This window comes from Numida meleagris, chromosome 16 (genome assembly GCF_002078875.1).
Source record: "Numida meleagris isolate 19003 breed g44 Domestic line chromosome 16, NumMel1.0, whole genome shotgun sequence".
Lineage (NCBI taxonomy): Eukaryota > Metazoa > Chordata > Aves > Galliformes > Numididae > Numida > Numida meleagris.
Window position 1 is genome coordinate 1,170,089 of NC_034424.1, and position 16,762 is coordinate 1,186,850.

General features: G+C 49.3%; 1 protein-coding gene across 5 annotated transcripts in view; it reads right to left on the minus strand.

The window, feature by feature from the left end:
* The window catches only part of RGS3 (regulator of G protein signaling 3), a 68,036-nt gene that overhangs the window by 33,606 nt on the left and 17,668 nt on the right, over nt 1–16,762 (minus strand). For all 5 annotated transcript variants that reach the window (XM_021413652.1, XM_021413654.1, XM_021413653.1 and 2 more), the window contains 7 exons: nt 16,445–16,526; nt 15,493–15,598; nt 14,909–15,248; nt 14,433–14,472; nt 10,586–10,776; nt 9,049–9,132; nt 1,521–1,632 (listed from right to left, as the gene is read on the minus strand). In XM_021413652.1, the coding sequence (XP_021269327.1) occupies nt 1,521–1,632; nt 9,049–9,132; nt 10,586–10,776; nt 14,433–14,472; nt 14,909–15,248; nt 15,493–15,598; nt 16,445–16,526 (955 nt within the window). The remainder of the gene's footprint in view (nt 1–1,520; nt 1,633–9,048; nt 9,133–10,585; nt 10,777–14,432; nt 14,473–14,908; nt 15,249–15,492; nt 15,599–16,444; nt 16,527–16,762) is intronic.

Here is a 16,762-nt window from a genome sequence, read left to right on the forward strand (position 1 = left end):
CAAGCACTTCAGTGAGGAACAATTTCTTTTGTCCTTCCCTTAGTAATAAGCAGTGCTGAGAACAAACTCAGCAAATCTCAGTGCAGCTCAATGGCTTTTCTAAACAGCTTGAACTCTCTGTGTCCCTCTTTCCCCTCATTGCCTCCACCAAATATGTTAGTGAATGAATATGGGAGCAGAAAAGTTGCTGGAAATGGGTAATAGAAGATGGGCAGCCCACTGTGCCATTGCAGATCCCCAGCACGAAGGCTCATACATTGTGGGGCATGCAGAGAGTCACAGCTCTTCCTCGCCAGAGCTACCTGCTCAACTGGGGAAAATCACGGGAAGTGACAAAATCATCCTGAAAACCATTCCTTACGGAAAAGCAGCCAAGCTCTAAATTAATCCCTCTTGGTCAGAGCCACAGGACTGCACAGAGATGTCAGCTCATACAGTCACAGAGCAAGACTGGGCTGGAAGGAGCCTCTGGACATCTCTATTCCATGCCCTTGCCCAAAGAACCCAGGTCACAGTGCTCAGTGCTGTGCCCATTTGAACCCTGAATATCACCAAGGCTGGAGGTCCTGCAGTTTCTCTGGGCAACCCAGGATTTGACACTCTGTTTACCAAAAAACTCTTCCTCTCATCCAAACATGATTTTCTTTGCAGACTCCCCAGCCGTGCTGCCTGGGCTTGAGGAGGCAGCAGAGCCCCAGCCCTGCACTGATGGAGCTGGGCAGCTGCACAGAAATTCTGTGGCCGAACAGCCACTGCACCAAAGAAGGAACATGATGGGACTGGAATGGGGCCAAGAAGTGGCCCACTGTAGGAAATAGGATGTGGCAGAGCAATTTGTTCGTTCCTCTTTTGACCCTAGGTAGCTGAGGTCATCTTTTGTACAGCCTCAGAATTTCAACTCAAAATAACTTAATTCAAGCCGTCCCCCTGCCCCAAGAATCCTCAGCTGGATGTGAAAGCTCAACCAAGGCGAAGAGAGCAACATGCAGCCCACAGCCTCCCACCAAGGCCAGGGTTTGCTCTTTCTTCACCAATGTGTGCTCATGGGGGAGGGATGCTGCCGAGGGAAGCCGTGGGTGGCTGAAGGGAGAAGCAGTGAAGCAAAGGTCAGTAGGGCTCAGCTCCTCTGAGTTCTCTCAAGGCACTGTAGGGGTGAACCTCAAAACTTCACTTCCCTTTGTAGCCCCTGCAAGCCCCTGCTGCAGGCTGGGTGACAGCAGCAAGAGGAGCAGCCCAGCAGAGCAGGACTCTGCAGAACACAGCCCAAAATCCCTGAGACAGGCCTGCAAGGTGCTGCCAGGGCACACCAGGGGACAGAGCTGCTGGAGACTAGGTTAATGCTGGGCTGGGAAGGGTGGTGCTAGACCTACGGTCCAGCACAGGGAGATTGGCAGCGTGCGTTAGCCAGCACTGCTGCAAACTGGAAGCAATGGGATAGTGGTGTGCAGCTATCCAGAGATCTCTAACCATGAGCCCAGAAAACACCCCAAACACCTCCAACCACTGCAGTGGACACTCACCTTCCTGGAGCTTGACACTGTGCAGGTAGAGAGGGTTCCTCAGCACGTTGCAGCGCCCAGGCTCGTCCTCCTTGGTGAAGAGCAGCAGGTCAGAGTAGACGAAGAGAGTCACCTGGATAGCAGAAGAGCAGCGAAGGAGAGGTTATGAGGAATCCATCTCCTGGCACTCAGAGCCTTGGAAAAGACCCTACATACCAGGGAGATGCACCAGCCATGAACAGCAACCCAGGCACCTGCCCTAAGGGTGCTGCATGCCACCGGGTGCCCCCAGCAAGCCCCAGACAGGGCTCCCTGCTTGGTAGCCACCTCCCAAGGCTTGTGCAGTCCCGTGACAGGAGGGGTAAACCTGCCCGACAGTGCAGCGTCGCACAAACACACCCTCTCTGCTCTCTCATGTCACTTCCCATTTACATAAGTTATAAATCAGGGGAGCAGGAGGAGGGAATGAGTTGCCAACTAATCTCAATGCACTGCAGAAATTGCAGCATAAAAGCAAATGCGATTCCCCTCAACACACTCAGGAAGGAGCTCCTCACTGTTTTCACTCTTTGTATGCCCTGTTTTACTCCCTTTGAGGGAAAATAAAAAAGCAGAACCCATGAGCGTGGTTGCAGGGAACATACTTGATACCTTTAAACCACTTTGAGGGGTATAAAGCAAATACTGCACTGCATGTCTGCCCAGCTCTGTGCTTGAGCAGTGACTCAAGAGTCCTAGAAGCTGGGAAGCTACTCCAGCGGAATGTGCTCACAACTCAACAGGCAGATTTTGCTCTGCCTCTGGCTCATGAGATCCTTCATTGGATCGGTACAGGAGATGGTGATTTTTAAAATAAGAACCAGTCTCTCTGCTGTACTGGAGATCCTTGACCCAGAAGCCCTATGGCTTCTGTCTGAGTGTCTGTCTGAGTGACAGGAGTTGAGGGCTGAGCCTGTCCTGTTCTGCAGCACAAGCTTGGGGCATGCAGCAAAGCTCAGATGACGCCAGAAAGCAGCTGCAAGATGCCAGTGGGCACAGTGGATGCTGAACGCTCTGCACAGTGACAACCCATGCTCTGCTCTGATCACAAGACGCAGCACAGGAGCACATGGCTGCTAATAACCACTCCTGGGGATGCCCCCAAACACACCCCAGCACAAAGGGAAAGACGCTTTGCAGCACTGAGCAGCAACCAGGAGTGTTTTCTGACCTTTTAGCAACTCACTTGCAAAAGCAGAAAACCGCCCAGCATCCCACGGGCTGGCATCACTGCCACCAAGTCACCCTTTGAAAGGTGACTTTGCTGAGGACAGAGGCTGAGTCACTGTTTATGGGGATGCACTGCCGGCACAGCGTGTCTGTGCCCGCCGGCTGACAGGCACGTGTCAGAGGGGACAAGCTGCGCAGCAATCGATCCCATGGTGCTGAGACTCATGTCAAGGCAGTGCATCCAACTGTTCAACCAAAATCAAGTCCTTGCCACAAGACTTCTCCTTGCTGTGCCAACTCATTTTTGTGGGATTCTTAATAAGCAGAAAGCTCCCGGCACTGCTTAAATGGACAATTAAACCAGGGAGCGTCTGTTTCTCTCTGTACTATTTGGAAAATCCCTTCCCCTGTTCTCAACACTGTTGGCCTAGTGCCCACATTCCCCCTCTTCATTACTTCTGGCATTATGACTACTAAAACAAGCACAAAGTGCACTATAAACTTTCGCCTGTGCCTTTCTTTCTTCACAAAGTTTCTGCTCTGGGGCACATCCAGTGCCATTCCAGGTGCATCAGTGTCGAAGAGATGTTCAGGGGTTTTGATGAGAGCAGTGAAATGAAGGAAATAAAAGCATGACCAGCAAGTGATAAGAGTGGAAATGGAGGAAAGAAAATGTAGACCTAATGCACATGGAAGTTTAAAGGGAAGAAAAAAGGATGGAAGGATTAGCAAGGAAAAAAATATTGCTTTGAAACCAAATAGAGTTAAATGGGGAATCATGGAAACAATCACATAAGAAGCATTTGGAGGTAACGTTGTTCTTTGACGGGAAGATGGGACTGATTGAATTCAGGATGCAGAGAAGATAAAAGCACGGTTGGTGTGGGTTAGGTAAGAGCATCTCCATTAGATGCCCCTTCCTGGAAGACATCTGATTTTAGAGCAGCTCTGCACAACGGGGAGTTCACAGGTGGTTACAGAGCTTCTGCAAACCACAGGGGGACAAAGCAAGGGCCAGGACTCAGCAGACCCTGCTCACAGAGGTTGGGAGTGGGACCTCCTGAAACCAAATCAGGGGTGAGCCCCAGGTAGCAGTGGTCAGCTGGTGTGAGAGGGGAGGGCTGCAGAGAGCATCTGGAGCTCAGCCTGGGGTGGGCATCACAGTGCTGACATACCTCCAACGGCCCCCTACAACAGATCTGGTATCTGCCATATGAAATCACAGGGCTCAGAGAGTAAAAGAGCAAGCAAAAAAGAAATACAGTGCCTGGATTCATCTGGGCACAACACAGAATTCTCCAGAGCTGCTACTTGAAGAGTCAGAATATCACTGTCTGTTTCCCAGAACTAAGTTTCATACCTCAGAATGAGAAAGTAAACAAACGGGATGATGAAAGGGTTCCTCTGAAGAAAAAGATAAGCATAGCTCTGTTATTATTAGAGTTATCAAGGCCACGTGCTGTTGTCACACAGACCTTCCAGAGGCTGTGAGTAGATTTTACAAAAAATCTGTTTTTAGAGGTTGGCACTGGTGTTCATCTGTGTGAGCTTTGCACCATGGCACACCACAGAGCCCCTTCTGCTGACAGATTTGATTCTACCTACAGAATACAGTCGGCAAATCATTGTTACAGAAGGAAGAGGTACATTTAAGGAGTCTCCTAAAAGAAAACAAGAGAACACGAAAGCCAGGAGATAAGGTAGAAAGTGACGAGTCACTACACTTCCCCAAGATGAGAACAGGAGATCACAGAGCCCTGCTGAAGGAAGGTCAACACCAAGCCTCATCAAGATAACAAAACCATGATGAAAAGGTGCCTGCAAATTAAGCCTTGCAGCCAAAGTACCTCTGCATTCAAGCTTAAGAATAGTTACCCCTGCCCTCTTCACACACCTACACACAGCAAGCCTTTGCCATTGGGGTTATGGCAGGGAGGAGCTGGCACTTGTCACTGCAGCAAGGTATTAGCAGAGCCACCTCAGGACGGGGCACACAGACCCAGGCTGTGTTCCGAGACATCTCCCTCTTCCCTTCCTGTGGTTCCGTAGCCATGCCCAGCAAAACAGAGGGAGCAGAGGGAAGCAGAGGTAGATCTTCTGCAACAAAGCTGTCAGATGCCAAAGGAGAACACGGTGATGATCCCCTGCATCACTGGACAGAGACTGCCGTCTGCAATTGGCTAGAGCAAGCCCAGATATCTTGAACGCACATCCTCTGATCCACACGCATTTTGTACATGTTTATGAGCACTGGGACCTCCTCCAGCAGAAATGGGTGCAATCTCAAAAAGAAAGCCCAGCTAGAACAGTACGAAGTTCATGTGCCCTATTTGTTGGGTTGAGTTAAATGGACGAAACTGTCTTCAATTTTTCTCAAATTTTCCAGATCTACATTCATCTTCGCAATGCTCTTATGTGCCCATACTGTAGGAAGCAGACATTAGTGCTGTGCTCACCAGACCACAAACAGCATAGCTTCCCACATGCAGGGTGTGAATGCCCAGAACTTATATTTGCTGCTCCCCTGATCACATGCTCCAAAGTCACAACTTTCTGGGCTGCAGCTTTACACTGGCAGTTATTCACTTGGTTTTCACAGAGACCATGGGATTAGGAGCCCAGCAACAAAAATAATCAAGCTTCCACAAGCTTACTATGTTGGCATTTTTCAGAGCCACCATCTAACTAGAGAAGTGGTCTAAGCTTTGCAGAGGGAGTAAGTGCATGCTCACCAGGCATGGTGCACTGGAAATGGGCACAAGCTTCCCAGGTCAGAGAATCTTTACCACCCACAGCGATACGGCAAAGCCTTTGGGCCATTGCTTTCCACACTGCAGCCCTAACTCTCTAAGCATGCCCTATTGCTCTTGGATTTTGACTTCTGAATCTGTCCATTCTAAATGCATGCTTTCCTTCTAAGACACCCAAACAGTCATTAACCCACAGCATGCTCAGACCCTTTTACCACCTCATGCATTTTTTTCTGTCAAGATTATTGGCGAGGGGGTTGGGTACTCAGCAAAGAGTTTACATGCTCAACTGGACTTTGGTGAAGACACAAGACAACACTTGCCAAAAGCAGATCCATGCTGCAGGCTCCAGCTGTCAACCTGGAACCTCACCTTGGTTTACTAGAATCAAAGGACCCAAAGGGTCACACACCCATGCTCAAGCACCAGCATAAGCAGTGGCTCTGCAGATGAGGAAATGATATCACCTGACTCAAAAATGACAGAGATGAGAACATAAAGAGGCAGTGGAAAAGAAAGGACAGAGTGAGAGGAACTAATGTGGTGGAGGTAGGAGGTAAGTGCAAGTTTCTGGTTTCTCACCCAAATGAAACTGTCTAAAAACAGATCATGAAACATCTGTGCTAGAGAGTGGGGTTTTAGTTAACCCACTGTGTAGGCCAAACCCAGCCACCCACTGAAACTGGGAGCTGGCAGACCCAGCCAGGGCCCAGAGTGCCAAGTATTTGCTTTTAGCACTTGGGACAGAAGACCCTAGGCATGCCAGTCCCTGTTCTCCAGGTTTCAAGGGAGAGCTATCCTGACCTACAGACCCTGCCAAAATGGCAAAGCAGAGAACTGAGAAGGGGTTGAGTGTGATGTACATTGTGAAGATTCCTCAGGGCATTGAAAAATTGCCTCCAGGTGCAACACAGAAGCATCAAAAAGGACAAAGCCTGCATCCAGCACCTCGCACGTGGTTGTCTGCATCGTGCTGGTTCCTCTGGCACTCTGCAGGCTGGAGGGATTTCAGAACATCATAAAAATGGGAATTGCAACAAAGTCTAGACAGGATGTGATTAAGGCCTGAATAAGGATTGCCCCAGAGGTAAGGTCAGGGAAAGAACAGATCCTGGCAAGCCTCCAGAGAGATAGGTTGTCTCCTTTAGGAGATGGGAGAGGGCTTGCTCAGTGACAAGGATGCGCTGCCAGACATGGAAACTACCAAGGGGGAAAGATTCTGGTTTAAAAAGTAAAAATGACACAGGATCTCGATTTCCAGCCTGGGCATCTAGGCTTTCCTCTCTTCAGCCACTTGGGCAAAGCAGAATGAGATGCAGAAAGTATTCCTGCAAAGAGTAGACTCCAATTTGAGAGGCTGCAAGGGAAAAGCAGCGGGAAATGGAAAGTCACATGGAGCAAGGAAGAAAGGACTCATCAGAAACAAGACAGCAGAGAAGGGAGGACTGGGAGTAAGCTCAAGTCCAGTGAAAAGAGAAGTAAGAGTCCTTCTGCACCAGGGAAATTCCACTGTGGCCAGGCCACTTCAGGTCTTGCTGGCCTCAGAAGTTTATCCCACAGCCTGTCAGGACGAAAGCAGACATCCTTGCTCCACAGGAGAAGGGAGGTCTCCAGCTTTCCAGAGAAGCACATACCAATTCCTCAAAGCTCTGCAAAGCCCTGAGGTGAAGCTGTAAGTGACACACTGCAGACAGGAGGCAGCCATTCCCCAGAGATATGGTTGATGTCCTGGTGTTGCTTCCTACAGTTGTTGGCTCCTGGCAATACCGGGCTCAGCACCACACCTGGGTTCACACTGAGGGAAAGGCACCTGCCTCCCAGAGCAGAGTCTGCCACATACTTTTTTCCATTCATTGTTTCTATTTATTTCACTGCACTTAGTCACAGCCTCTTTCCTTGCCCTTCTGCCAGGCTTGCACAGTTATAACAGCCTCAAGGCACCATCATTCTCAGAGGCTGTCTTGTGCTCCTGGCCACTGTACAGCATCCTACCCTTCCCTGGCAGCAGCTCCAACAGGGAAATCCTCTTCCCAGCAGCTTGCTCATCCGTAGGGCATCATTAGCAAACAGACAACCCTTTCCCTGAGGCATTTTCCTAACCCTATCCACAGCTGGGTCGCCAAAATAGCTAATGTGGCCATTAGGCAACAGAGCAGCACACCTCCTCCAAACATAATGATCCCGAGACTCTGCTTCATCTACCGTTGAACATCCTTGTACATACAAACATGCTTCACCCAGACTAAAAATGGCATTTGTTACTCAGAATTAGTTTACATTCAACTGCTTTTACAGACCTCTGTGGCTGACCTGAAGGCAAGGAACACAAACCAGGTAGGAGGAGTATCCTGAACACAGGCTGGCTATCATATTTCCAACCATCATAGCACTGCTGTGCTACACAGCCATGTGCTTTATCTATGTTTTCATTCATGCACGTGCCCTGAAGACCCTGATGAGCAAACAGCAGCAGCACAGGCAGGGGAAGAGCTTTATTTACAAATCAGTGACAAGTTTCCTGATGGGTGATGCAGTTTTTCACGTACTTTAGCAGAAAAAAGAAATAATCAAGACAAAAATAAAGGATGGATTACATGCTGAAAGCCAGAGAGAGAGCAAGGACAGTTCCTTAGCACAGTCTTGAACAGCTTTCTACAGGCCAGCAAGATGATATGTTTCTGAGATTCTGCTGTCAGCCACCCAGAAAGCATTACACAGAAACTAAATTACTCAAATGAAAGGTCCTCTGCAGCTCTGTGAAGATGACACATTGTTCAGTCCCACCAAATTCAAAACACATGTGTTCTGTACAGCAGTGAGATTCAGTGACAATGCCCCAAAAGATACTGTCACTGTTCAGCACTGCTGAGCAATGCCCAAGTGAGCTGCTCTGGCTGCGCAATGCACCACGCCATTCACTGAGATGCCTCCTCCATCCCAAATTCCACAGTTTACAGGCTTCACTGCTGGATACAAGCAAAGCCAACAGAAAATGTACACAGCATTACAAACTCTGCTGGTTTGGCTGTTGAAAGCTGTCACATACATGGGTTCTGCATGTAATCAAAGCTTAGGTGTTCCCCAGATTTTTAATATCCCTCCGATAACATAGAATCATGGAATCATTTGAGTTGGAAGGGACTTTTAAAGGTCCTCTACATCAACTCCCTGCATTGCAGAAAAGAAGCTGAAATAACACAATGGAGAGGATTTTGGACAGGACTCTCAGGTACTAAACTTCTAAAAAGCCCCATAATGCGTTCTATGGCTAGATCTCTAAACAGGCGTGAAATATTCCTAAGTTCCCTCTTTCTGGGTCTGCCAGAGGATTTGTCCTGTGCATTTTCTCCTTCATGAGCACAAAGAGAGACAAGAAAAAACTGATTTCCAGCAAAATAAATAAATAAAAAAATATAAAGTACCGACATTTAGTTTATCCCAGCTATTCCTGCATAAACTGACTACAGATTCTTTCCAACCATCATACTAATAAAAGTTCAGCACAGAAGTACATTCCCCTTCTCAATCTACCACATGAGTCCACAGAAAAGCGAGTTTAGAAAGCTCAGGCAGCACAGAAATAGCCTTACCTGGATAGTCCTGCTCCTGCTCTCGTGAAGAAGCAGCTCCTCTGACAGAAGCAGAGTCCGGGCTGGGTTACAAAGATCTAAGGGCTACATTTGAAATGGAAAGAAAGAAAAAAAAGAAACAGTCAAACCTTCCACTGGAAGTGTGGTTTGCCAGAAAAACTTTCCGCCCACCAAACCCACTTTGTCTTCACTTTAAGCTGTAACTCATCCAGGGAGAAGTCACCCCGCGCTGCACTCAGAAATTCAGAAGTCTGCAGTCCAGCCATGCAATAGAAAAGAAAACCTTACATTTAACGCCTATGTCAGGCTCATCTATAAAAAGACAATAATCAGCTGCTTGCTTCTTGGTACATTAACTGCTCTGCACCACGCGGGTTATGGGTGCTGTGCAGCAGGAAGCACAACCACAACTGCAGCCCGTTAGGTTCTCACGTCCCTCGGACAGAATATTTGCTCTATGATTCTGTGGATTACTTTCACAACAAGTTTAAGCAAATTTAAGGCTTTTGTCCTTCCTCCTGTCACATTCTGCTCTCCAGTCAGCACTTGCAGTGTGTCCCATTTAACAGCAGAGTAACGGGAGCGTGTTGGCTGGCATAGCTGCTGCCCAGCCCTCAGACATCCCACTGAGCAGCACAGCCCGCAGGCAGGGTACAAGTACCCAGCACAGGGGCTGTGCAGTATGAGACAGCAAAGCAGGATAACTAGCTCCTGAAGGGGCAGAAACAGCCCAGGTTCAGTTCAAGACACAGATTTTGCAGAGGAGTGGAGTCCAGAGTGCTAATTGTGTTCCTGCTGATGAACAAATGGTGCACATGGCTATGGGCAACAAACGTGCAGTTCCCTGGCCTAGGCCAGAGTCACAGGCAACACAGATCATGGGTTTGAGCCTACAGGAAATGGTCTGAGCTGCTAACAGAAGGGCTGACAGCTTCCCACAGCCTCAGAGATGCTGTATCCATCAGTAACGCACTCAGATTTACAGTCAGAGACCTGCTGGGGTTCTGGCCCTATGAAGGACAAAAATGGAAGGCACCAAAATTAGGTGTAATTTTAAGAAAATCATTTATGTAGCTGGGGATCAAGAACATCCTCTGTCACGACACCTCTGCTCTGGATCCTTGTCAGTAATTCTAGTGCAGGCCACCAAGTGGACTATAAAACCTCTGTCCACACACTAATTAACAGCATAAAGAACCCATATTGATCTGCAGTTATACAAAGCTGTCTGCTGAAGCCTGGAAATTGGGATACTTTCTCCTGATGCAGGCAAGCACCCAAGAGCCAGACTGGAAAGCTGAAAAGGGGAAATCCAACAAAGCACTGCTTGGGCAGAACACAACTCCCTTAAAGAAAGCACCTGGAACTGAGTCCAGTCAGCCCCAGAGAAGAAAATTCAGGCTGACCTCATGCACTGGGAAAGGCAACCATCTGGCATGGCAGCACGGACCCAACAGACAGCAGCAAGCTCTGTGCTGTGCACAGATGTGCACAGATGTGCACTAATCCGTAGCACATCGCCTGCAGCCATGCTTACCTGCACGAAGACGGGGAACACCAGCACTTTGGGAGCCAGTGTCACGTATGTGCCATAGCTGGAGTGCGGGATGTGTGGCCTCACTATAGTGCAGTTCTGGTAGTTCCCATAGCTCTTCATAGTCTGCACAGTCTTCATCAGCCTGGATTTTCTCCCAGACCCCGTGTGTGATTTCCCTTTGCATCCATTTCCTGGACCGAGAGAGGAAGCAGCAATGCAGAGAGAATTAGGAGTGCTCCCACAGAGCTCCTGCACACTGCCAGCTCGGCTCCTGCCCTCACAGGCTGGAGGAGGGCACAGAGAGCCCAAGAGAAAAAGCTGGAGCCTGGAGCTGCAGGAACATTCATCACCCTGCTATCAAGGCCCCTCAGGGATTCATGAAATAATAGCGCTGACTTCATTTCTCCTAACGCAAAATGAGATGCCCCTTGATGTTTCTGCACAACTAAGAGCTACTTTCTTGCTGGGCCCGGGACTTCGCCCAGCAGCAGCAAGGGAACAGCAACAGGCAAAACCCCAAAGTCACAGCTGCCCCACTGCAGGCCAGCACGTCTTCCTGTGTTTGGGTGTGCGCAGTCTTCTGCACAGTTTACGAATACAGTACAGTACTTCAGAGAAAGAGATGTGGTGTGATGACACGCATCTCCCTACGCAGTACTGAGCGTACAAAACAAGAAACACAGAATGCCAAGCACCTTAACTGTTTTTTCTCAAATCTCACAAGCACCAAGGAGGATCCCCCCATCAGGAAACTGCTGCCCGCACCACCAAACCACGGCCAGTCACTTCCCAGCTGGGGGAAAACCATCCATGACTAATTTAGAGTGGAAGTTAAACACTGGAAATTCAAACCCTGGGACATTTTTATCCACAGAAATCCTGCCTGTATGAAATTGAGGGCATGGGAGTTCACAAAGTGCAGGAATGTAACATCATGAGGAGGAGCAGATGCTTTTAATCACAGCTTTCAGAAGGCGTTTAGATTGGAGAAAAGAACAGAAGTGATAAACACACTCATGAGCATGGGATTTACCCATGTCCTTCCAAATTGCCTCCAGGGAGGTGATGGTTGCTCAGCGATGGAGGGGAATTTACGAAGGATGACCTCACTAGGCATGAGGCTGGCACATCATCCTCCAAGTTTTCAGCATCGCATTTTGGTGCTGGAGGAAGCCTGAGCAGCCTGACCGGCTTTTCACTCTGTCCCACTCCACTGCAAAGAGCTGTTATCTGCATTCAGAGGAGGGATTACACAGAAGCGATGCGACACAGCCTTAGCTGGGCAAGCACAGCTTCCACATCTCCCAGCAAGCCAATGGCAGCTCCTACAGCCACCTCACGCCTGCCAGCCTGCACCTGGTACGTCACACCAGTCCCAGAATCTCTAATATAAATAACAATTCTCTGATTAAAAGCATTATGGATTATCCTTGTTCCCTGCTAGCTCCTGCTTGGGTGAGTCCTTCCTTCCCCTGTTGCTGGGTATTAGTTGCTGTTTGGGTTTCTAAGCCCTTTGCTCACAACCTTTGAATACATCCCGCAGGATTCCTCCAGCATTTTGTCTCTTAGCACTCTCAAGTCACCTGTGCTCTGTCTTAAAGCTCACAAGAAAAAACTCCAGTGGAAATTGGATGCCTCCCTAACCAAACATTGACACTCCTATGAAATATTGCAGTATCCTCTCCCTCCTAAAGCTGATGAACCAAAGCAGCTCAGATCCAGCAGGCAGACTAGGGGAGAAGCTGCAGCATCAGCCCAGGACTCTCACCCACAGCGATGTCTCAGGGCCATGCTAGAGGGGTGCCCCAGCTCAGCTACTGTGAGCATCCCTCCTCCAGCCCCCAGCCCCACATCCTTCTGTTCCTACCACGGCAGCTTTCAGTGAAGTGCTTTCTGCCTTTGCACCACAACAAATACCCATAACTTCCTGAGCAGAATGGGCCAAAACACTTCTGAACATGGATCAGAGCAGATAGGGTCTGGTCCAAAGCAAACACATGAATCTACCCAACATTACATGTTCCATTAAGTATTAGGAAGCAGCATGTTTTCTTTCGGATAAACGCCAGCAGAGCCAGATCATGCTCTGCTGGCAACCCAGCCCCACTGCTTGCTGTTTGCTCTCATTGCCTGCCTTTGCACGGGGGGTTCTCATGACCTAGAGTGTTGTTTCCACCTCTAAGAGCAATAATTCTCATATTTTCTCTTTCCCCTTTCTCATGGTTGTGCTGCCAGATAAAAATCAAAGGTTGAGAGACAGTCCAACATAGGGCAGATATGATCTGTCTGGGCCATGCGCAGTTTGCTTTTCATCTTACCCCTAATTCACCTTCTTTCATTTGAGGGATTCATCACCTGCATAAACCCCATCTTCTGCATGCTGGCACAGATGCATCAACTCCTATCATTACTGTCCACTCTGCACTGCTCAGGTTAACCACTGCATTCCTCTCTCTGAAGACTTATCTTTAAATAAACTGAAAATAATCATTAAAAATTACACCAGGAAGAAACTCAAGTCTTTCAAATTATACCCTTCAGTAAGAACAAGTCCCTGCAGCTCAGCTCAGCTCAGCAGGAAAGAGCTGCAGTTACACCAGCAAAGAACACTCCCTGCAGCTCAAGTGCACAAAATTCATCCATCTGCAGAGCTGCAGGGCGGGGGCCATCCAGCCACCAAGGCCTCAGCCCCATGCAGTTCCCTCATGACCCCACCGGGGCTTTGTCAGCCCCACACTTCACCACCCCTGAGCACCTTTACAGGCTGCAGAACATTTTCTAGCTGGAAATTGCACTGACAGCTGTGCCTGCACCAAGGAGGGACAGCTGAATGAGAGATTCTTTCCTACGAGACCATGGCCAGGAGCTCAGCTCTGCCAGGACACACAGCTAAAACCCAGGGCATCCTAACAGATGAGAGAACAAGCGCCGCCTCCTGCAGCTCCCAAATCAAGGAGCAGGCCAGAGGTGTTTCTGCATGGAGCTGAGCATGCTGAAAATTGCCATTTCTTTAATAAGGTCAACAGCAGCAAACAGCCTGGCAGTATCTCCAGGCTCCTGGGTTGCTTCTGCTCCCGGTTTCTAATTCCAAGTGGCAGTCATTTGTTGATACCTTGCTCAGTAAGACCTCGTGTTAGCCTCTGCTCCCTGTCCCATGCCAGGATTCATGCAGCTATCCCCAGCCCTGCTCTTCCTGCAAGTCCACCTATACCCAGTTTTCCTGGGATATCCACCAGATCCACTGCAGAAAGTGTTAATACTTCCAAGGATTTTCAAGGAAAGCTGGCCCAGAGACCATCAGAAACCCAGGAAATGAACATTTCCTAAACCCTGCACTTCAACTTGCATTCCACTTTGCATAAGTTCAACTCATGGCCATCCTCACTTACTAGTAATAAAATGAACTACAAAGCAGGGGGACACAATGTTAGCACCCCTAGCCATTGCATCATGCCTGACAAAGGAAACACACCACAGACAGACCCATGAACATGTGGGGATCTGCCACATCATAAATGTCTAGCACTTTCGCACTTCATGCTTCTCTTATCCCCCAGTGGAAAGTTTCTGTCACCAGCCTACATTCCCCAGCCGTCCTGTGGGCTCCCAGAGACCTCACCATGGGGCAATGACACCGGCAGCTGTGCTCTCCTCCGGGCACGGTGGCAGGGTTCTTGCTTTTATGCTTGATCCAGAAAGTGGTAAGGTGACACTGCCAAGAGCCACTGTCCTCAGAACATGAGGGACTTGGTTGAAGGGCTAGGAGCAAGGATCGCTGGCACTGGATAGACTGAGTCTGGCTCTGCCGGGAGCTCTGAGCAATGTTTTCAACACATCAGCAACTTACCCTCAGTAGCGTTGTTCTCCTGGTACACAGGCCTCAGCAGCTGCAAGACACAACCCAGAAAGGAACAGCCACCTGAAGGAAGCTCAAGGCAGACTTCACAAAAACAAACAGCATATTTCAGCATGCCAAACTCAGCGAAGCCGGAGGTGAGAATCACCTTCATCCTCTTACTATCAGAACATGACAGAAGTGGTTTGTGCTGTGACCTGCACAGTGGAAACACTTTCCATACTCCCACCCTCTGCAGGAGTCCTGAGAGGAGGCAACAGCTCATTCACCATGGCTCTGCTGCCTTAGTGGCAAATGCTTTAGAAATAGAGAGAAAGGTCACCCAGGGACACGGCTCCAGCTTAGAAACATGGCATGTGCTCTAGTAAACATTTAGAGATTATGCCTGAGAAGTCTGAAGCCAGGGTCAAGTCAGAAAGCCAGCACCTCATGCAGTACCGCGAGCATGGGGCTGGAGGCAGCCCTACCTGGCTCCCTGGGTTCAGAGGTGCAAGGATGATGTAGTTCTGGTCAGCAGCAGAGGGCACATGGGACAGAGGGGGCATGGTGTTCTGGCCCCGCTTGCCAATCTCCGTGTACCTCTCCCAGCCGTTCAGCACCAGCCCGTCACTCCCATCATACAGGACATGGCAGCTCCGACGCTGCTCAGGCCGTGTTGGCACAGTGCTGTTTTTCTCCCGCTTGCTGGGAGGGCACTGCAGGTCGTAGGCAGACTTGCAGGATGAGCGGCGGATCATGCCATCAGGTCCAGACTTGACCTGTGGGACAAGCCTCCAGACCAGCAGGATAATCTCCGTGGGACAGTTCCTGGAAGAGATGGTATGGGGCAACTCAGAGCCAGAGCAGCGGGCACTGAGGCATTCAGACAGCCACGTTCCTTCCCAGTCCTTGCATCCTTTCTTCTTCCCCTCCAAAGATTCCTTTCCGGCTTCCCGCATTCCCCAAACCCTTCCCCTTTCTGCAGCCACCCAAAGTTCCTGCTGCCCTGCCCTGGGCTCCCTTAGGCTGTTCCTCCCATACCCCTGCACTGATGCTTTGGGTAAATGCTCACCGGATTTCGTGTGCCAGCTCCACACATTTCCAGTGCTCTACGGGCCGCTCGTTCAGCTGCAGCACTGTGTCAAGCTGCTGCAGACCGGCCTTTTCTGCAGGGCCACCTATGGAGGGAAGGGATGTGTGTGTGTCAGTCACCTGCTGGACACAGAGCTGAGAACACCAGGGCTGAGGGGACACCCATATAGCACAGCTTCACAGCTTGCACTACTCCCTCAACCAAAATTCAACTGTTTCCCCTAACAGAGCTAAGGTTCTTTTTCACTTTAAGGATAGTATATTTTTGAGTCTTGAATGTATCACTGAGGAACTTACTGAAATCTGTTAAGTCCAATTTTACAGTGTTTGAGTGCAATGCTTTCCCCAGCAGTTTGCTGTGTTAAATATACATTACATAAATAACACTAGGAATTAGGTACAAATGAACGCATCATTTATGCGTTGGTACTCCAGGATGTGAACAGATGGATCTCTGCTGCTGGTCTGTGGTCCAAACACACTGCTTCTCTCAGAGAGGACACTGCCAATAGCCCAAAGTGGGAAGCCAGGGGGATTTCCTGGTGTGAAGTAGGATAACAGAGATGCTGAATCCATCCTGGAGGCTCACACCAGGAGCATCTATTCAGGCAATCAAGGCCCACCGTAATTCTGCTTCCCTCCTGTGCCAGACTGACTCCCCCACATGCTTTCCATAGGTCTCCCAACCAGATAGTTCTCACATTGGAGAGGGAAAACAAAATCTCTGCATATCGCTGCAATATAACACCAAAATAATAACACAGCAGCCTCTGTCCTCATGAGAGGCAACAGTGTTTGTTAAGAGAAGTTTCTTCGAGGTAGCCAGAGTCCATGAAGGCATGGGTGCCCCCAAGCCACACCCTGCTCCAGGAAGCAAAAAGGAGCAAAGCTTCATTCCAATCAAAAGGGATAAAACTGAGATGATCTCTTACCAGAGTCCACTGCCTGCACACGGACTGGGGAGTCACAGCAGATTGTGAAGCCAAACCCATCTGTTCCTCGAGGGATTGTAATCTGAAAAGAAACACCAGGGTCACCCTTTTCAATAGGAAAGTATCCACTGCCTGTGATCAGGGAGCATCCCTTGTTTCACCCACATGCTGCACCACAGCCTTCAGAAATGCAGGAGCACAGCACTTCTAAAAGCAGCTGCAGAGCCCAGAGGAACTGTCCCAGTGAACACTGTCACTCCAGGAGCCCCACTGACAACAGGTCTCTCCTGTTCTGCAGCCCAGAGGATGAGAAGGGCA